Here is a 23089-nt window from a genome sequence, read left to right as displayed (position 1 = left end):
CATCATCTCCGGGCTACCTATCAGTCGCAATTTATCTTGTAGTGGTGCAATTGACTTCTCTATATCCTCCAGTTGCTTCTTTTCATATCCGATTAATAGCTCAATGAATGTACGTGAGCATAATTTGCAGGCATCTTCCCATCTTTGTTTTAAGATGTCATCTCCCAATGGGAATGAGGGGCATACCTGAACTCGAAGGCCCCTAGGTGCCAGGTCTCTGGTCAGGTACTGTTCAAGCGCAGCTTTATTCCACCATGTTTTGGTTCTACTGCGGTATAGATTCTTGAGAAGTTTCTGTGTCTCGGATACATCAGGTTGTATGGAATTAGGGTTGGGAATGCTCTCCTCCTTGAAAATCCTTGTGACCTGCGCCAGCCATTCCGTCTCTTTAGAACGTAAATCCATTACGTAGGGCAAATCTGTAACACAGATAAATATGAAAAACCTATATATAGCCCTAACAAAATTACGGGCTTACCCCTAATTAGAATATATATAGCCGATTGAAGGAGTAAGGTAAGTAAAGTATACTTTAATTCAAAGAAAATATACTGCAATAGTACAAAAATACTCAATTTTATTAAGAAAATCACAAAAGACACATGATCAGCACTGGTCACAAATAAGACAATACATACAGGTTACAATACATGTTAAAAACCAAGTGAACCGATGGTGGGCTGCCAATACATATATCTAAGGTAAAGTGCAAGTGCATAATTATACCCAAATGGTCATGAGTAGTGGGCATATAGTATCCAAAAGCTGTAGCTGTTAGATACCACAAATATCCACATGTATATATGTGTCAGGATTTGCCACAAGCCGGTGTGAAGATATACACCAAAGTTATCAAAATTAGGGCAATAACAATAATCAAAATTGTATTTGACACATGATGGAAACCATTATATATACTGACCAATTGATTTGATTGTATCGTGCAGCAATACCACCGGTCCACTCCCCAACGCACGTTTCGCGTACAGCTTTTTCAAGGGGTATTGGTTGACAGAGAGGAGGGTCACCCATAAATAGGTCAGGTGGATACATTTGATTGGTTGTTGGACTCGTGTTTGATTGCATTTGAGGCTCACCTGGGTACTATCACATGGCGGACAGGTCGGCCCTGAGTAAAAATAGAACAGATCTTTTGTCACCTAAACCCAAAAAAACAGATACGGACTCTATCTTTCGTATCATAGGGACATATGACACCTGCAGTAGAGAGGTTAGAAATATCTTCCAAAAATACTGGGATATGCTGTTGTTGGACCCAGACATCCATGATATACTTCCATCTAAACCTGCTATAACATACAGAAGAGGTAGATCTTTAGGTGACCGATTTGTCCATAGCCATTATACAGCTGCTAAAAAAACTGGCACTTGGCTAGATAGAAAACCCTTGGGTACATTCAGATGCAGATCCTGCATAGCCTGCCCATACATAGACCAAACCAAAAACTTCACGGGTCATACCACCAACAAAACTTATAATATCCGGGATATTGCAAATTGCAAAACTGACCGGGGTGGTATACCTCTGTACATGTTCATGTAGACTTCAGTACGTCGGTAAGACAAAGCGGGAACTCAGAAGAAGAATTGGAGACCACCTTGGGGACATTAGACACAAAAGGGATACCACTATCTCTAGACATGTGCATGATCTCCATGATGGAAATCCAAAATGTCTTAAGTTCTGTGTTGCTGAGGTTATTCGCCCATCCCCTAGAGGAGGCGACCTCAATAAGAGAATTCTACAGAAAGAGTCCGAATGGACTTACCGACTAAAAACGGTGAGCCCTTTTGGACTCAATGAAATTCTGTCGTTTAGTTGCTTCATCTAAATGTGTTCCATTGGCGTTCTTTCTCATATTTCCAGTCCTGGATACTACTGATTTAAATAAAATATTTCCTTTGATAACTTGTTATACCTCATAATGCGTTGATCAAGACTATTGTTTATCAACTTTCGGACCTTACAAATGAAGGTATCAGACCGCAATAGGTCTACCCTATAATATCTATATATAAATGGTACTTCTATCAGTTGGTAGGACATTATCATTAGTAAAAAGTATTGACAATACAATGTCCTTCCCTGTTTCCATTTACTGTCCCACACCACTGATTCCAACATTTCCAAATCTATATATGCTTTATTTGACATTTTCATCGTAATATTATAATGTTCATTGATTATATCTATATAAGATGTCTATTTTCCTATTTTGGGATGTATTCATATAAATCTGCACATATCCACTACCGATGTACCCTGGGACGCATATATTTATGCGCTCCAGCGTCTCGTCAACGTCATCTCCGGCGCATTGTGCAAACTTCCGGTTCCTTTGCGGTCCATCTCCGGTCTGCGTTCCACCGTCGGCCAATAGTAGCGGTCGGCGCATGGGACATGACGCACTTCCGGTTTCGGCCGATGGTGGAACGCACGCCGCTCTCAACTTACTCCATGAGGTATTTATCCAATTTAATGTATATTGTTAAGTTAATCTATACCAGCATATATAGAGGCGCAGTTGCAGAGAGCTCTCTGGACTGCATCATTCCGTTGGATATATCGATAGAGAGCCATTGTGCTGATGGCTATTGTGCCACTCAATTATCTTTTTTATCCATATCTATATATTTTTTCTTCCCCTGATGAATCCGGTCATATTTGTATTGGAGGAAACGCGTTGGGAATTCAAAACTATTTATTATTGGCTGTACTGACACTGGGAGTTATTTTTTAGGGATAGGACAACAGGGACAGCCGTCGATAAGTGGGGTCGCTTCCTCTGGGGGTGATTCTCCCGCATTTAGGCGGGAGACCTCTCCACTTTTAGGCAGAATCTTAATAGTCTGATAGGGATATCATCTCCCCAGCATCTGCTTTTTCCTGTCCTGCATCAGAAAAGCCGTCTACCCCAACATTTTTCTATCAAGACTTTTGTGGACCCTCCCACTACGTTCACCTGTTGTGGTACGATTCACCTCCATAAAACGGAAAAATCATCAAACCGTGAGTGGGACCCTTGGTCCAAATCCGAGTACTTGACCTTGTATATTTACCCTGTGCCCTATAGTACATAAGTCCATTATATCTGACCTATGCAGCTATCTAAAATACATATATTTTTTCTGTGGGACTTATTTTAATTAATAATGACTAAAAGTTAAGTTTTAAGTAGGATAATTATTCAGTGATATACAGTTTATATTCCTACATTGTACACAATTTTGCTTTACTGTGAATTTTTTGTGTATCATCTTTGTAACCACATGACGCTCACCATATCATACAGATTGAGCCCGTTTTTTTTAGTGCAGAAACGCTGTTTATTTGCTGCAGGTATTCGCTTCGTATATTGACATGCTGCTTTTTTATAATCCACATGTCAAATTATGTGCAAATTACAGTGCAGACAGTCTCTATAATGTGTGGAGGAGATTTCTTCTACCTCAAACGCTGCAGATTCTCCGCACACAATTCCGCTGCAGAAAATCCATAGAGATTATGGTGTGTCGCCATACCCTTAGGGCTCTTCAACACGAGCGAGTCCATTGCGAGAATCATACTCCGTGTGCGAGCGTGATCCTTCGTTCTCTAGACTTGAAGGAGAGCACGGCATTAGGCTACATGCACACAACCGTATGTGTTTTGCGGTCCGCAAATTGCAGATCTGCAAAAAAAAGGATGATGTTCCATATGGCATCTGTGTTTTTTGCATATCCGTTTTTTTGCGGATCCATTGTAATAATGCCTATCCTTGTCCGCAAACTAGAAAAAAATAGGACAGGCACTATTTTTTTTGCGAAGCAACGGAACAGACATACTGGTGCGGACAGCACACGGTGTGCTGTCCGCGTTTTTTGTGGACCCATTGAAATGAATGGGTCTGCATCCTATCCGCAAAAAATAAACGGAACGGACACGGAAACAAAATACGGTCGTGTGCATGAGACCTTAAACTGATTTATAATGCTGTGTGCCTCTGCTTGTCCTTCCTTCTACAAGATCATATCTTTATGTCACTATGAGCCCCTCCGATCTTCACTGATGTGTGCTGTCTGCATTTTCTGCGGACAGCACACATATCCATCGATTTAAATGTGTCTGTTCACATTTCAGTATTTTTTTTTGTGACCGTGGGTCAGTAATAAAATCACGGAGACATGCACTACTTTGATCCCTGATGTGGACCAAGCACGCCTATTGAAGTCTATGGGTCCATGAAAATCACAGACACAACACAGGTTGCCTCCCTTTTTCACTGAAGACTGATAGGAGATTCTTTGGAAACGTATTTTCAGCTGAGCAACATCTGTGAATTACAGGATGTAAAAACGGACACACAGACCAACCACGGATACTTCACAGACATCTTCACAGATAAAACACGTACACTTTTTTTTTCACAGATGTGACACTGACACGGAAATGGGGACGAGTGCGGGTGAACACACATTAGATCCGCAAGAATTTCCATTCAGACTTATGTGCGTTTCTGCACCCAATCCGCATTAAAAATCCGCAATGTCTAACAGTGGTTTTTCGTGCAGGTTTGATGCAGTTTTGCCGCAGATCTCACCCTTCGACAGAAATGGGTGAAATACGCAGCTAAAACTGCAAACATAATTGACATGCTGCAGATTGTGAAATCCACAATGCAGGTTAATTTCAGCACGGAAAAAAACTAAGTGACATATGTGTAAACTCATACACTTTGTTGGTGGTGTAATACGTTGCAGTTTTTCTGAATGGGAATCCGTGGGGGGGGGAAAAAACACGCATTCCTCTACGTGTGCAGAATTTGTTTCAGAATTTTCTGTGACTGAAAATGCGTTCCATTCACCTGAATCTACCTACCACTTAGGCCCCATGCACACAGCCGTGTGTGGGCCGTGGAACCGCGGCCTGGATCCCTCCTGAGAGCAGGAGCGCACGGCGTCACTGGTTGCTATGACGCCGTGCGCTCCCTGCTGCCGGCACAGTACAGTAATACACTGGTATGATCTGTTATGGGTTTTATGATGTATTTGCTGCACATTTTTGTTGCGGATTTTAATTTATAATTAAACACAAGCATTTAAGTCTATGATAAAATTCTGCATCCAAAATCCATAACACATGAAGAAAACACAGCAGAAGTACTTTGCTTCAAAATTCAAACTATATACTGTACTAGCAGAAGGACCCTTCGCTCAGGTATATTTAATCAATTTCATTTAATGTTTGTGTGTGTCGTTAAAAGATATCGACAGTATCCACTATAAGAGTGACATCTACAGTACTCCACCCCTTTAACAGTGACCTCCACAGCGGCCGACCCTTTATTAGTGACCTCCACAGTACCCCGTCTCATTAACAGTGTTTTCCACAATAATCCGCCCCCTTAACAGTGACCTCTACAGTACCCCGCCCCTTAACACTGACCTCCATAGCGGACCGTCCCCTTAACTGTGACCTCCATAGTTCCCTGTTCCCTTAACAGTGACCTGCACAGCATCCCGCTCCTTTAACAGTGACCTCAACAGCATCCCACCCAGGGCCGGCTCCAGGTTCATGTGGGCCCTTGGGCGATAAATCCCAGTGGGCCCCCATGAGGCATTTTTTTACATTGACATGTCCCCCTGTGGCTCCCACCAGGTATAATGACCCCCAGTGGCCCCTATACAGTATAATGACTACTAGTGGCCCTTCACACAGTATAATGACTACTAGTGGCTAGAGTTGTTGCGATACCAAATTTTTTATTCGGTTTCGATACCACGAAAAAGTATTGCGATACTCGATACCATTCGATACCACGCGAAAAAAATAAACCCAAAATTTTTTTTAAATGGCAAATCGCGCAGTTTTTATTTATTTTTTTCTGTGCCGGCATTCACCACCTAGATTTTTTTTTATATTTTAATATGGACTTTTCTGACGTGGCGATATGTAATATGTTTATTATTTATATATTTTATATGTGAAATTGGGAAAAGGGGGCGATTTATACTTCATATTTTGGTGGAGGGGTTTTTTTTTTTTTGTTTTTTTTTTACACTTTTTATTTAATAACTATTTCCCCCCTTAGGGGCTAGAACCTGGGATCTTTCATCCCTTGTCCTATTCAGCCTGAGAGAGCTCTATCAGGGTGAATAGGACTTCACACTGTCCCTGCTGCTCTGTGCTTTGTGCACACAGCATCAGGGATGTTACCATGGCAACCAGGGCTTCTGTAGCGTCCTGGCTTCCATGGTAACCGATCGGAGCCCCAGGCTTACACAGCTGGGGCTCCGATCAGAAGCTGCCACTGCACCACCAATGAGGGGGAGGGGAGAGGTCCCTGTGGCCACTGCTACCAATGATTTTAATACTGGGGGGTTGAGAGGGGCCGGCGCACTGTGCCACCAATGATTTTAATGGGATGAGGGGATGAGGGGATGAGGGGATGGGGGGGGGGGCACACTGCACCACCAATGATAATTACCCCTTTATACAGGAGGCGGGTACTGGCAGATCAGCGGCAGTTAACCCCTTAGGTGCCGCACCTGAGGGGGTTAACTGCCTCTGATCGCAGCTCCCTGTCCAGGGGCAGGGTGCCGGCAATGCGATTCTGCTGCCGGCACCCGCCTCCTGTATTGTGTGTTAAAGACTGACTATATGGGACTCCAGACTTTCACTATCAGGCCACACAGAGCGGCGCCCAGCGATGTCCCAGCACTCACCATTAGTCCTGGGCGCCGCTCCGTTCGCCCGCAGTGCCCCATTACTGTCTCCTCTCCTGCTCCACATGCTGCTGATTACTATCGGAGCGATGGGAGGAGACATCAGATTCACTAGTGGGCGTTCCTTCTCCCTGCGCTGCGATTGGACAGCGCTACAGCCAGGGAGAAGGAACGCCCACTAGTGGCTCTGTGTAGGAAATGGGAATAGTCCTACCATAGGTGGTGCAGTGCGCCCGCCCCTCCTCCACCCCTCTCTTCTCATTGGTGGCGCAGTGCGCCCGCCCCTCCTCCGCCCCTCTCTTCTCATTGGTGGCAGCGGCAGCGGCAGCAGCACAGGGGGGAAGGAGGAGGACAGCTTCCTTCTCCCCGTGCTGCTGAGAGAACATGAGTGCGCCGATAGCAGCGCGCTCATGTTCAAAGATACTAGGCTGCGCAGAAGCGCAGCCCAGTATCGAAAAAACTGAAATCCCGGTATCGTATCGATACCGGGACAAAAGTATTGATTGGGTATCAACATTTCGATACCCGCAACAACCCTACTAGTGGCCCTTCACACAGTATAATGAACCCCCAATTGCCCCCCCCCCCCCACTGTATAATGACCACCTGTGGCCCTGCATTCAGAATAGTGACCCTCAGTAGCCCCCACAGTGGGGGAATACTGTATGGAGGGGGCTCTGGGGGTCATTATACTGAATGGAGGGTCATTGGTGATCATTATACTAAATGGGGGACACTGGGGGTCATTATACTATGTAAAGGGCCCTCACAGTATAATGACCCCACAGTGACCCTCCATTCAGAATAATGACCCCCCAGTCGCCCCCACACTGGGGGTTATACTGTATGGAGGGGGCACGAGGGGTTATTATATTTAATAGGGACTCTGGTAGTCATTATGCTAAATGGAGGGTCAATGGGGATCATTATACTAAATGGGGGGCACTGGGAGTCATTATACTGTGTAAGGGGCCCTCACAGTGTGATGAATGACCCCCCCCCCAGTGGCCCCCTCACATACCTATCATTGCAGGGGAGCTGGTGGTCCTGTCACTCACTAACCGCAGCTCCCTGCACTCCTTCTCTCCGGCAGGCCTGCTGCAGCAGTGAGCCAGGCCTGGAGGAGAGAAGGAGATGTGCAGTGATGTAGCTAGAACTGACTGGGCCCCACAGCAAATTTTAGTACGCCCCCCTCCCCCCCCCGAATGTGTGTTCACATCACGTTTTTCCTATCGGTTTGATGTATACAAATGTGCAGCACTCCACGTTTTTGTATCCTGCAGAGTCAAGTAAAAAATGCATACATTAACGTATATATGTTTTTTCTACCATGGAACTGTATGGTGAACGGACGCCACTGTACGGCATCAGTCTGAGGCATCTGGTAACGCATACATTTTTGGTATACATTAAATGGATGGCACAAATGGGACGTGAACCCAGCCCTAGTGTCAGAATAAGCACCAGTACACAGCGGAGCAGCGTGGCGGAGAGGGGAGGCCGCCATGTACTGACAGATATTAGCCCTACCCCCAAATAATAATACAATTAGGGGGTCATTTATTATATAGAAATATGTCTATGTTAGGCATATTTCTGACACAGATTGTGGTGCAAAGGTCCTTAACACCGCAATCTGTATCTTTTCCCGCTCATGCCAGGTCTAAAAAAGTGGTGTGGGCATGGAAGGGGATACAGTTATGGCCATGCAGTTATTGGATACCACCGCCATCTAGTGATAACACCGCCATACAATGATAAAACCACTATACAGTGACCGGATAAAAGGGTATAAGAGGGCACAGTACAGGGAATGACTATGGGCACTGCACAGGGTGTGGTAAGAGGGCACAATGCAGGGTATAAAGGGGCACAGTACGGGGTGGGGGGCACAGTCACATGACCCTGTGACGTTAGAAGGTCCTTATGGTGAATGCTGTTCAGATGCCACCATAATGAGAGGCAGAGGAGTGAGACAAGGGCCCTGGATGGACAGGAGGGGTGGACACAGCAAGTAGGTTGAAGGGGCTCTGAGGGGGATTCATACATGTAGTGGCAGGAGGTCTGTGCAGGGCAGCAATAGGAGATAGGAGGGTGAAACAGGAGCTCTGGATACATGAGGGAGGAAAGGAGACAGCAGGGGCCCCATGAGGATGAGATAGGACAGGATATGGGGGGGGGGCAGGTGTCATGGAGGCAAACTGCTTAATGAAACAGTAACACAACTAAATAGAATGAAGCAGCAGATTGAAGAGTCCCCCCCCCCCCTTTCCTTCTATCCCACAGACAAGAGAGAGTCACAGTGCAGACTCACTCACAGACTGTCTTCACACTTCTCTGCTCCAGCCCTGCGGTCTCTCTCCTCAGGCAGCATGTCCTGTGTAGAGGGGGCGTGTTCTGAGTCTCTGCAGCTCAGGGGGCGTGTCCTGAGTCTCTGCAGCTCAGAGGGCCCACCAAAGGGGTACTGCGTAAGTGAAATGACAGCAGTGAGAGCTCCCATCTGTATTGATGGAAGTGCTCATAGCAGCTCAGTGGGACCCCCCAAGAGCATTGGGCCCCGGCACTTGCCCGGGGATGCCGGGTTATGACGCCGGCCCTGATCCCACCCCCTTAACAGTGACCTCCACAGCAGCCTTCCCGTTTAACAGTGACCTCCACAGCAGCTGCCCCTTTATTAGTGAACTCCACAGTACCCCATCGCTTTAACAGTGATTTCAACAATACCCTGTCCCATAAACAGTGGCCTCTACAGCAATCTGCCCCTAAGGTGGCCAGAGGTCTGGTTTTCAGCGGGACAGTCCGGGTTTCAGATTCCATGTCCTCCATCTGGTGCAGCGTCTGGACGGACACAGGGATGTTATTTTGACCAGCTCACTCTCAGGCAGCAGCACTGTGCTCTCTGAGCATGAGCTGGAGAGAGAAAGTCACCCTTTCTCACATCCCTGCAGCTGACAGAAAATTATTTTTACCTTCATTTTTTTAATCCCCGTCGGCTGCGGAGTGCGAGGAGGCTTGTCTTAGCAGGATCTGGGGGCGTTTTTTTTTTTAAGTCCGTCTTTTGATGGTGGCCTGAATAGCCACCTTACCTGCCCCTTAACTGTGACCTCCACAGCACTACACTACCTTAACAGTGTCATCCACAGCGCCCTTCCCCTTCAAAGCTGACCTACAGCAGTGAAGAAAAATGGCTGGGTTGTTATGGAAACCTGGTGTAAAACTGTGTGTATGCGGAGACTAAGGACCTGCGAGTTTCTATTGGCTGATAATGGACATGTGACCGTGTGTATAGCAGTTGGGATATGAAGAGAAAGACCTGCAGGCTTCTATTGGATAATGTAGGTCATGTGATGTGCAATATTTGCATTTTTTGGGACTATTTTAGGAACGTTACGCGCTAGAGAGCTGAGACCCGGTCTAAAACCTTCCCGGACACCTGATGTACCTGTGTGCCAAATTTCATGATTGTAAATGCGACGGTACAAATTCCTTTAGCGGACATACATACACACACACATACTTACACTCAGCTTTATATATTAGATGTGTTGCGGATTTCCCCCATAGGAATACATGGTGAAAATATTAATTTTGCCCGATCCTTGTCTCCCCCGCCATAATCTGTCAGGTTCGAGTTGGGAGCTCCCCATACACATTCTCAGCAGGTTCAGCCGTCAAAATACTGACGAGTATGGCCAGCCTTGGCCCCCCTGTGTATGGCCCCGACTTTTAGAGACATGAAATATGTCCACTCCTACACACCTATTGGAGGGGCCCCCCCAGAGCGCATAGCTTGGGGGGCACATGGTGGCAGGGGCACTAGAGTAATTTTATTAAAATTTAAGGTTTTTTGGGGGCAAAAGGATGGTTTTTGGTGTTTCTCTGTCTCCCCCCCCCCCCTTCCCCTGTTTCTTTTACTTCAAATTCTAGGTATCCTGACAGGAATCCAGCTTGGGCTGGTTCCCTTAGTGATCTGCCTGGATACGGGATGCTGGGAACAGCTGTCGGGATTGGCCAGCTGTTTCTGAAGCGGGAAAGGCTGAACAGCTGATTGGCAGCTGTCAGATTTGAGCGGGAATCAGCGTGGATAAATTGACAGCGCACAGGTGCCCAGCTGTCAGTTCAAGTGGAGCAGCCTGAAAGGAGCAGCGCCTGTCAAGACCGAAGATGGAGGACTTACTTCGTAGCCTGATCCTGAGAGCGGAGTCGGCGGGAGGAGAGGAATGGCTGAGGAGCTGCCTCTCACAGCCCATACCTGGCGGCGGTGAAGCGGCGGCGGATCCGGAGGAGAATGAGGAGTGGGAGCCGGTAGAAGAAGAAGAAGCCGTCCTGCAAGTGGCCAGTGGGGAAGCGGAGGTGTTGGCGCCGCGCAGCAAAAGAGCTAAAAAGCATGCGCGCGCCGGCACCCCGCCCCCTGAAGACGTCATCGCTGCTGGATCATCACCAGGCGCCGGAGCCGCAAGCGCCGTCTGCCGCTGATGACATCACGGCCCTGCGACGTCATCAAAGAGCGTCAGCCGGCAAAGCTCATAGTAATAGCCGGCGGCGCTCCACCGCAGGGAAGAATATTCGCAGCGCTGAGCGGCCCCATGCAGCAGCGCTGGATGAAAGCGACGACGTGGGACATGCTGGCACATCCGTGCAGCAGCCATTCACTGTGTCCGGCCAGTATCCTGGGAAGATCCGTATGAAGGTTCCTCAGTCCGGTTCTGGGCAGGAGGTCCATCCCAGTGGTGAGCATGAGAACATTAATGCCATACTTAACAATGATAATTTTCTTTCAGGTCTTAATTCTTTGTTTACTGATTTCTTGAAAAGTAAGGTTAATACTGCAGCTGCTGGTGTGTGGGCACCCCCGCCGGCGCTGCAGTCAAAGAACTTGCCCATTTTGGAGCGAGGTTCAGGGGTTCCAGAACTCTGTGTAAAAGAGGTTCTCCCCTGTGATGTATCTCCTCTGGGTTTCCATTTGTCTAATGGGATCAAAGAGAAGATATGGAGTTTTGAATTTGTTGATTTATTATCATTATTACCTTCTAATAGGGATCATAATGTAGAGAAGAAGGATGAAAAAAGTGAGGATGTAAGAAAGCGCCTGCAACCAAGGTCTTTTAACAATTGGTTGCAGGCGTTTTGTATTTACGCTGCGGTGCTGGGTGAAAGGCATCCTGAGAAATGCTCGGGTCTTTTCCAGCACCTTGATATCATACTGGAAGCATACAAGAACTTTGGTGGTATTGCATGGTTCCAGTATGATGAGACTTTCAGGCAGAAGCTGGCAATCCATCCGTCTTTAAAATTTGGAGTAAAAGACATAGGCCTATGGATAAATTTGATGTTGCCACAGAGGTCTGTGCAGCAAAGGCAGACTCCTGCAAATCAATCTCTTAGGAAGGGAGTTTGTTTCGCTTTTAATGAATCCACTTGCAAGTGGCTTGCCAGCTGTCGCTATAAGCATGAATGCTCCCTTTGTGGGGGCAATCATCCTTTAATAAGATGTTTTAAAAAGAATCAGCCTTCCTTTCTTGCCTCCAGGGAGCAATTATCAAAAAGCATGGACGCCAGTGAAATTAATAGAGTTGGTTCCGTGGCTAAGCAAGTACCCAGACAGGGAGAAAGCTAGTTTGTTGTTTAACGGTTTTTTTATCCGGTTTTGATGTTCCACAGTTTAGGGGTTCTGGTTGTAATTTTGTTGATAATTTGAAGTCTGTTAATGTTTTTCCTGCTGTAGTTAGAGATAAGATTAATAAAGAATTAGAGTACGGTAGGTTAGCGGGTCCATTTAAGCACCCTCCTTTTAAGAATTTTAGGTTATCCCCTCTGGGTGTAGTCCCAAAGAAGAATCCAGGGGAATTTAGGTTGATACATCACCTATCGTATCCAAAGGATTCTTCTTTGAATGATGAAATCGCCAAGGAAGAGGCGGCAGTTTCGTATGCCTCATTTGATGAGGCGGTAGATTTATTAAGGAGATACGGGCATAGTGCATTGTTAGCTAAAGCTGATGTTAAAGCTGCATTTAGATTGCTCCCTGTAAAACCGTCTGGTTTTAATTCATTGGGTTTTAGTTTTGAGGGAGAATTTTTCTTTGATAAATGCTTACCTATGGGTTTTTCTAAATCATGTATTTACTTTGAAGCATTTTCTTCCTTTTTACATTGGGTGGTCCAAGAGTCGTTTCCAGGTGGCGGTATTTTGCACTATTTAGATGACTTTTTGTTTGTAGGTCCTGCAGAGTCTGAGTGCTGTGAGCAGTTATTACAGGGGTTCTTAAGAATATGTTCAAAATTTGGTATCCCAATTGCTCAAGAAAAAACTATATTCCTGTGCTGTTGTTTAGAGTTTTTGGGTATTGAATTGGACAGCGTTAGGATGGAATTTCGTTTGCCTAAAAAGAAGTTGCTTGATCTTAGTTTGTTTATCTTAGGGTTATTGTCAAAAAATAAATGTACATTAACCACTTAAGGACCACAGGTTTATACCCCCCTAGTGACCAGGCCCTTTTTTACAAATCGGCACTCCACAACTTTAGCGGTTTATTGCTCGGTCATGCAACTTACCACCCAAATGAATTTTACCTCCTTTTCTTCTCACTAATAGAGCTTTCATTTGGTGGTATTTCATTGCCGCTGACATTTTTACTTTTTTTGTTATTAATCGAAATTTAACGATTTTTTTGCAAAAAAATGACATTTTTCACTTTCAGCTGTAAAATTTTGCAAAAAAAACGACATCCATATATACATTTTTCGCCAAATTTATTGTTCTACATGTCTTTGATAAAAAAAAAATGTTTGGGCAAAAAAAAAATGGTTTGGGTAAAAGTTATAGCATTTGCAAACTATGGTACAAAAATGTGAATTTCCGCTTTTTGAAACAGCTCTGACTTTCTGAGCACCTGTCATGATTCCTGAGGTTCTACAATGCCCAAACAGTAGAAAACCCCCACAAATGACCCCATTTCGGAAAGTAGACACCCTAAGGTATTCGCTGATGGGCATAGTGAGTTCATAGAACTTTTTATTTTTTGTCACAAGTTAGCGGAAAATGATGATGATTTTATTTTTTTTATTTTTTCTTACAAAGTCTCATATTCCACTAACTTGCGACAAAAAATAAAAAATTCTAAAAACTTGCCATGCCCCTCACGGAATACCTTGGGGTGCCTTCTTTCCAAAATGGGGTCACTTGTGGGGTAGTTATACTGCCCTGGCAATTTAGGGGCCCAAATGTGTGAGAAGTACCTTGCAATCAAAATGTGTAAGAAATGACCGGTGAAATCCAAAAGGTGCACTTTGGAATATGTGCCCCTTTGCCCACCTTGGCAGCAAAAAAGTGTGACACATCTGGTATCGCCGTACTCAGGAGAAGTTGGGGAATGTGTTTTGGGGTGTCATTTTACATATACCCATGCTGGGTGAGAAAAATATCTTGGTCAAATGCCAACTTTGTATAAAAAAATGGGAAAAGTTGTCTTTTGCCAAGATATTTCTCTCACCCAGCATGGGTATATGTAAAATGACACCCCAAAACACATTCCCCAACTTCTCCTGAGTACGGCGATACCACATGTGTGACACTTTTTTGCTGCCAAGGTGGGCAAAGGGGCACATATTCCAAAGTGCACCTTTCAGATTTTGCAGGCCATTTTTTACACATTTTGATTGCAAAGTTCTTCTCACACATTTGGGCCCCTAAATTGCCAGGGCAGTATAACTACGCCACAAGTGACCCCATTTTGGAAAGAAGACACCCCAAGGTATTCCGTGAGGGGCATGGCGAGTTCCTAGAATTTTTTATTTTTTGTCACAAGTTAGCGGAAAATGATGATTTTTTTTTTTAATCTTTTTTCCTTACAAAGTCTCATATTCCACTAACTTGCGACAAAAAATAAAAAATTCTAGGAACTCGCCATGCCCCTCACGGAATACCTTGGGGTGTCTTCTTTCCAAAATGGGGTCACTTGTGGCGTAGTTATACTGCCCTGGCAATTTAGGGGCCCAAATGTGTGAGAAGAACTTTGCAATCAAAATCTGTAAAAAATGACCGGTGAAATCCGAAAGGTGCACTTTGGAATATGTGCCCCTTTGCCCACCTTGGCATCAAAAAAGCGTCACACATCTGGTATCGCCGTACTCAGGAGAAGTTGGGGAATGTGTTTTGGGGTGTCATTTTACATATACCCATGCTGGGTGAGAGAAATATCTTGGCAAAAGACAACTTTTCCAATTTTTTTATACAAAGTTGGCATTTGACCAAGATATTTTTCTCACCCAGCATGGGTATATGTAAAATGACACCCCAAAACACATTGCCCAACTTCTCCTGAGTACGGCGATACCAGATGTGTCACACTTTTTTGCTGCCAAGGTGGGCAAAGGGGCACATATTCCAAAGTGCACCTTTCGGATTTTGCAGGGCATTTTTTACACATTTTGATTGCAAAGTTCTTCTCACACATTTGGGCCCCTAAATTGCCAGGGCAGTATAACTACCCCACAAGTGACCCCATTTTGGAAAGAAGACACCCCAAGGTATTCCGTGAGGGGCATGGCGAGTTCCTAGAATTTTTTATTTTTTGTCGCAAGTTAGTGGAATATGAGACTTTGTAAGGAAAAAAGAAAAAAAAAAGAAAAATCATCATTTTCCGCTAAATTGTGACAAAAAATAAAAAATTCTAGGAACTCGCCGTGCCCCCCACGGAATACCTTGGGGTGTCTTCTTTCCAAAATGGGGTCACTTGTGGCGTAGTTATACTGCCCTGGCAATTTAGGGGCCCAAATGTGTAAGAAGTACCTTGAAATCAAAATGTGTAAAAAATGGCCTGCGAAATCCGAAAGGTGCCCCTTTGCCCACCTTGGCTGCAAAAAAGTGTGACACATCTGGTATCGCCGTACTCAGGAGAAGTTGGGGAATGTGTTTTGGGGTGTCATTTTACATATACCCATGCTGGGTGAGAGAAATATCTTGGCAAAAGACAACTTTTCCCATTTTTTTATACAAAGTTGGCATTTGACCAAGATATTTTTCTCACCCAGCATGGGTATATGTAAAATGACACCCCAAAACACATTCCCCAACTTCTCCTGAGTACGGCGATACCAGATGTGTGACACTTTTTTGCAGCCTAGATGCGCAAAGGGGCCCAAATTCCTTTTAGGAGGGCATTTTTAGACATTTGGATCCCAGACTTCTTCTCACACTTTCGGGCCCCTAACAGGGGCGTAGCTATAGGGGGTGCAGAGGTAGCAGTCGCTACCAGGCCCAGGAGCCTGAGGGGGCCCAAAGACCCTTGTGCTGCATAAGAAGACACACAAAGCACTGCGGGAAGGGGGCCCAAGTCTAACTCTTGCACCAGGGCCCATGAGCCTTTAGTTACGCCCCTGGCCCCTAAAAAGCCAGGGCAGTATAAATACCCCACATGTGACCCCACTTTGGAAAGAAGACACCCCAAGGTATTCAATGAGGGGCATGGGGAGTTCCTAGAATTTTTTTTTTTTTTGCATAAGTTAGCGGATATTGATTTTTTTTGTTTTTTTTCTCACAAAGTCTCACTTTCCGCTAACTTAGGACAAAAATTTCAATCTTTCATGGACTCAATATGCCCCTCACGGAATACCTTGGGGTGTCTTCTTTCCGAAATGGGGTCACATGTGGGGTATTTATACTGCCCTGGCTTTTTAGGGGCCCGAAAGCGTGAGAAGAAGTCTGGAATATAAATGTCTAAAAATGTTTACGCATTTGGATTCCGTGAGGGGTATGTGTGTCCATGTGAGATTTTATTTTTTGACACAAGTTAGTGGAATATGAGACTTTGTAAGAAAAAACAAAAACAAAAACAAACAAAAAATGTCCGCTAACTTGTGCCAAAAAAAATGGCTGAATGGAGCCTTACCAGGGGGGGGTGATCAATGACAGGGGGGGTGATCAATGACAGGGGGGTGATCACCCATATAGACTCCCTGATCACCCGCCTGTCACTGATCACCCCCCCTGTAAGGCTTCATTCAGACGTCCGCATGATTTTTACGGATCCATGGATACATGGATCGGATCCACAGAACGCATGCGGACGTCTGAATGGAGCCTTACAGGGGGGTTATCAATGACAGGGGGTGATCAGGGTAATCAGGGTGATCACCCCCCTGTCACTGATCACCCCCCCCTGTAAGGCTCCATTCAGACATCCGCATGATTTTTTACGGATCCATGGATACATGGATCGGATCCACAAAACGCATGCGGACGTCTGAATGGAGCCTTACAGGGGGGTTATCAATGACAGGGGGTGATCAGGGTAATCACCCCCCTGTCACTGATCACCCCCCCTGTAAGGCTTCATTCAGACGTCCGCATGATTTTTACGGATCCATGGATACATGGATCGGATCCACAGAACGCATGCGGACGTCTGAATGGAGCCTTACAGGGGGGTTATCAATGACAGGGGGTGATCAGGGTAATCAGGGTGATCACCCGCCTGTCACTGATCACCCCCCCTGTAAGGCTCCATTCAGACATCCGCATGATTTTTTACGGATCCATGGATACATGGATCGGATCCACAAAACGCATGCGGACGTCTGAATGGAGCCTTACAGGGGGGTTATCAATGACAGGGGGTGATCAGGGTAATCACCCCCCTGTCACTGATCACCCCCCCTGTAAGGCTCCATTCAGACATCCGCATGATTTTTTACGGATCCATGGATCGGATCCACAGAACACATGCGGACGTCTGAATGGAGCCTTACAGGGGGGTTATCAATGACAGGGGGTGATCAGGGTAATCAGGTTGATCACCCCCGTCACTGATCACCCCCCCTGTAAGGCTCCATTCAGACGTCTGCATGATTTTTACGGATCCATGGATACATGGATCGGATCCGTAAAAATCATGCGGATGTCTGAATGGAGCCTGACAGGGGGGTGATCAATGACAGGGGGGTGATCAATGACAGGGGGTGATCAGGGAGTGTATATGGGTGATCACCCGCCTGTCATTGATCACCCCCCTGTAAGGCTCCATTCAGACGTCCGCATGATTTTTACGGATCCATGGATACATGGATCGGATCCGTAAAAATCATGCGGACGTCTGAATGGAGCCTGACAGGGCGGTGATCAATGACAGGGGGGTGATCAGGGAGTGTATATGGGTGATCACCCGCCTGTCATTGATCACCCCCCTGTAAGGCTCCATTCAGACGTCCGCATGATTTTTACGGATCCATGGATACATGGATCGGATCCGTAAAAATCATGCGGACGTCTGAATGGAGCCTGACAGGGCGGTGATCAATGACAGGGGGTGATCAGGGAGTGTATATGGGTGATCACCCACCTGTCATTGATCACCCCCCTGTAAGGCTCCATTCAGACGTCCGTATGCTTTTTGCGGATCCGATCCATGTATCCGTGGATCCGTAAAAATCATACGGACGTCTGAACGGAGCCTGACAGGGGGGTGATCAATGACAGGGCGGTGATCAATGACAGGGGGGTGATCAGGGAGTTTATATGGGGTGATCATGGGTGATCAGGGGTTTATAAGGGGTTAATAAGTGACGGGGGGGGGGGGTGTAGTGTAGTGTAGTGTTTGGTGCGACTGTACTGACCTACCTGAGTCCTCTGGTGGTCGATCCTAACAAAAGGGACCACCAGAGGACCAGGTAGGAGGTATATTAGACGCTGTTATGAAAACAGCGTCTAATATACCTGTTAGGGGTTAAAAAATTCGGATCTCCAGCCTGCCAGCGAGCGATCGCCGCTGGCATGCTGGAGATCCACTCGCTTACCTTCCGTTCCTGTGAGCGCGCGCGCCTGTGTGCGCGCGTTCACAGGAAATCTCGCGTCTCGCGAGATGACGCCTATTGGCGTTAGTGTGACCTGGGAGAGCCGCCGCGATGACGCCTTTCGGCGTTAGCGCGGCGGCAAGCGGTTAAGGGAGCTGCAGTCTCTGTTGGGCTCCTTAAACTTCGCTTGCAGGATCATTCCTATGGGGAGGGTATTTTCTAAGCGGTTGTATTTTGCCACAAGAGGTTTAAAGTCCCCCAAGGCTCATATTAGACTATCTAGACCTTTAAAAGATGATTTATCATTGTGGTTGGAATTTTTGAAGAAATTTAATGGTAAGGTTTGTTTTCAGGAAGAGTTTATGGATTCGGATTCGTTACAGTTGTTCACAGATGCAGCAGGTAGTGTGGGTTTTGGGGCATTTTGGAATAATAAGTGGAGCGCTGGGACATGGCCGGAGTCTTGGATTGTAAATAAGTTGGTAGCGAACTTAGTTTTATTAGAGTTATTTCCGGTAGTTGTAGCTATTGTTATTTGGGGTTCATACTTTAGTAATAGACGGATTCTTTTGTTCACAGACAACCAAGGGGTTGTGTTTGCAGTAAATACTTTGTCTTCAAAGTGTGAAAAGACGGTTTGTTTATTGAGACATCTAGTATTGTGTTGCATGAAATTTAACATTTGGTTGAAGGCTAGATATATTCCAGGTAAAAAGAATGACATTGCAGATGCATTATCTCGATTTCAGTGGAAAAGATTCCGGGAGCTCGCGCCAGAAGCAGACTTGGAGGGTGTCCCGTGCCCGGAGCATCTGTGGGATCTAGTTATGATCTAATATTCAAAAGTCTCAAAAAGTCTCTGGCACCTAGAACATGGGATGATTATTCATCCGCATGGAATAGGTGGCTTTCCTTTTATAAGGGTATAGGTGGGTCTGCAATAATTGACACGGATGATGGAGGTCTAGCTTTCATTTCATCTATGTTAGAGAATGATTGCTCCTTTTCGCATTTATCAAAGACAGTGGCGGGGGTGTCATTTTTCCAAAAGTTGTACGGTCAGCCATGCTTGTCAAATTCTTTTATTATTAAACAGGTCTTGAAGGGTGTAAAGAGGAGCAATCCAAAAAAGGATAAGCGTTGTCCAGTATCGCTAAGCCTGCTATTAAAATTAGTGGAGGTGCTGGATAGTGTTACCAAAAATTTATTTGAAGCGTCTCTATTTAAAACTGCGTTTATTTTAGCCTTCTTTGGAGCATTTAGGATAGGGGAGTTGGTGGCTGACTCAAGAAAAGCGGATCCGAGTCTGCTCCATTCGGATGTGTATTTGAATCAAGGGACAGTTAAAATTAGAATTAAGAAATCAAAAACCGATCAGCTGGGTCGGGGGCATTTAATCACTTTAAGCAAGTGGTTCAATTCCCCGCTTTGTCCGGTTGACGCAGTGTCTTCATGGCTAGGAATGCGGCCAAAAATTAATGGGGCCTTCTTAATCCATGAAGATCACAGTCCATTGACTAAATTTCAATTCAATTCCATCTTTAAGAAATGCTTGAAGGCTCTCAAAATGGATCATTTGCAGTTGTCGTCACATTCATTCCGTATTGGTGCTGCCACTGAGGCCGCAAATCTTGGGCTTGAAGATGCAATTATAAAAAGAATTGGTAGATGGGCTTCGTATAGGTTTAAATCATATGTTAGACCGCAGCTTTTATCATTTTAAATGATGTTTTGTTTTGCAGGTCCCCGTACGGTTATTTGGGTAGTAGGACACTCATTTATTTATTGGGCTCGGAAGAGAGCTTTGAAGAGGCAATACACTGAAAATCTATCGTTTAATGTTAAACAGTGTTTAGTTCTTTGGTTTGGTGTACGGGGTTTGCAATGGAATGACTTGCTTACCGTAATGCAGAAGTTATGCTCAATGTGGCCTTTACCTGACGTCATTGTTTGTCATTTAGGCGGCAATGACGTTGGAAAAATTAAGACCTTAGACCTAATATCAAGAATGAAGCAGGATTTAGCCTTAATAAAAGGTATATTTCCTGAGTCAGTCTTGGTTTTTTCAGAAATAATCCAAAGGTTGGCTTGGGCAGGTGCAGAGCACAGAAAATTAGAAAAAATAAGGAAAAGGGTTAATAGAGCAATGTCTAAGTTCATGCCATCAATTGGGGGGCAAAGCTACCGTCACATTGATTTGGAAGGTTTTGTCCCAGGGCTTTTCAGATCGGACAATGTGCATCTATCAGATATCGGTCTGGACATATTTAATCTGGGGCTGCAGAATATTATTGAGGTTGGCCTGTGTTGCTTGTTTGGGGGGGGGGGGGGCCATGCCTGTTAGGCATTGGCTTGTGGGGTGATCGGTCACCCAGCTCGTGCTGGGTGGACTTAATGGTCCATAAAGAGTTAATGAGTTTTGAAGTATTTATTCAAATTATTTATATTTTATGGTTGGTTATTTATTGGTATTGATTGATTCAATATTTGGTTTATTTGGTATGATAAATTGGTAAAACCCCAAATAAAGCAACACGGCCTATTTCTTCCAAACTGATTTGTCTCATGTTCATTTATTTATTTGGTAAAAGTTATAGGTTCAGTAAATGTGTCCTCTGCCACCCATGGGGTACGTTTATCAAAACTGGTGTAAAGGAAAATTTGGTTTAGCTACTTTCACATCTGTGTTTTCCTTTCCGGTTTTGCGATCCGTCAGAGGATCTCAAAACCGGAGGAAAACGCTTCAGTTTTGTTCCCATGTCAGTGGGGACAAAACTGGACAAACCGGAATGGAATGCACTAGAACGCATTCTATTTAGTTTTGTTACGTTCCCACGCCAGATACAAAAACGCCTGAAGCAGCTATTTTGTGTGTGTGTTATGGGATACTGATCTAGACAAGATGGATCCGGCACTAAAACCATTGTAAGTCAATGGGCGTTTCTTTTTTTGTGTCGGATCCGGCACTTTAACTTACAATGTGTTTCATGCCGGATCCGTATTTGCGGACACAAAAACAACTACGCCCATTGACTTACAATGGTTTTAGTGTCGGATCCATCTTGTTCATTTCGGAGACAATACAACCGGATCTGTTCTGAACAGATGTAATATTATTGACCGGATGCGTTTTTGCTGATCCCCTGATGGATCCAGCAATAGTGCAGATAAGTAGCATTAGTTGCCCATAGCAACCAATCAGATTTCACCTTCAATTTTCCAGAGCTCCTTTGGGAAATGAAAGGTGGAATCTGATTGGCTGTTATGGGCAAAATAGGCAGTTTTGATAGATCTCCTCCATTATATACTGGCTTGTTGACTGCCATAGGGTATTGCACGTTGGTAACATGTGATACCTTATACCGGTCTACATAATGAAATCAGTATTATCATTCCTCCATGCGCACAATCTCTATTATTGTATTTTAATACTAGACAATGGCACAGGGAGTGATCTGCGCATCTTCTAGATGTAAGACCAGTAATACAATCACAGAAAAAAGAACTGTCCCCTGTTCCCTATGGCGAAACAATATAAGAACAGTAAAATGACATTTCCTGCCATAGAAAGTCAGGTGAGGTTTATACCCAGGCTTATCATGCAGCAGTGATCTCTGGGCTGTTCATTAACTAATGCACTTTGACTTGTGTCCCTTCCATTCCCTCCATGTGTCTACAACTGCCCAAACAATTACATCTTCCCTCTAATATTAATAAGTACAAAATAGCAATAAAAAGCAAATAGAATCCAAAGCATCGCCTTACCATATCTACACGGATAAGCAACTGGTGGCTTAGCCGGCGTGTCTGTCACTTGCTGGAGCTCAGCTTCTGCTTCTCAGACTGGGTGTTTAGGAGGAGGGGGGTGGACTAGAAATCCGCCCATGGCAAACAACCAGGGCTGAGCTTCTCTCAATGCACTAGGAGCATAGGGTGAATCAGCACCACAGCTTTCCAGTGGATGGAGGTGGTGGCCGTGTTATTTGTGAGTGCCCAGGGCTTGCTCATCAGTAACTGGGTTAATGATTGCTGAACTATATAAACCAGAACATACTGAGCCCCACATCAGAGGTGAAAATGAAATCATGTCCTTTATAGAGCATTCCTGGTAAATGTCCAATAAATAAAATGCGACAGAAATCCCAGTGTAGCGAATACTCACAATCTGTATGGTAAAGCAGGTGGAATGATCAGAAAAAAAACCACAATAAAATCTAAACTGGATTTTTTGTGATTCTGGAGTCAACTCTACATAATTATTCACACGAAGAGTGTCGTGGCCACATTTGCAGTGTATTCCCGGCTTAATGATAAGGCAAAATGCTGACATCTAGTTTCAATTATACATTTACAGGAGGAGTAATGGAGGAACTAAACAATGTAGAGAAAATGTTCTATGGCAAAAGCCATATCAGGAAAGTTGTTTTTTTTTTTGCAATGGCTTTACGAACTGCTTACAAACAATTGGATCCTCCTCAGTAATGACTATTTTTAATGGTGAACGTAAATCAATATTGCTCACTTTTCCTCCCAACCGTCTCATACACATGCATTCTGACTGACATTCCTATAAT

At 45.0% G+C, this 23089-nt stretch overlaps 1 protein-coding gene across 1 annotated transcript in view; it reads right to left on the bottom strand.

The window, feature by feature from the left end:
- The window catches only part of LOC122944429 (pterin-4-alpha-carbinolamine dehydratase), a 71847-nt gene extending 49422 nt beyond the window's left edge, over nucleotides 1-22425 (bottom strand). The window contains exon 1 of the mRNA XM_044302673.1: nucleotides 22281-22425. Coding sequence (XP_044158608.1) covers nucleotides 22281-22283 — 3 coding nt within the window. The 5' untranslated portion in view covers nucleotides 22284-22425. The remainder of the gene's footprint in view (nucleotides 1-22280) is intronic.
- Nucleotides 22426-23089: the final 664 nt, after the last annotated feature.

Source organism: Bufo gargarizans, chromosome 8, assembly GCF_014858855.1.
Source record: "Bufo gargarizans isolate SCDJY-AF-19 chromosome 8, ASM1485885v1, whole genome shotgun sequence".
NCBI classification, from domain to species: Eukaryota; Metazoa; Chordata; class Amphibia; order Anura; family Bufonidae; genus Bufo; species Bufo gargarizans.
Note: the sequence above shows the minus strand (reverse complement) of the source record. Positions and strands in the feature narration are given on the sequence as shown.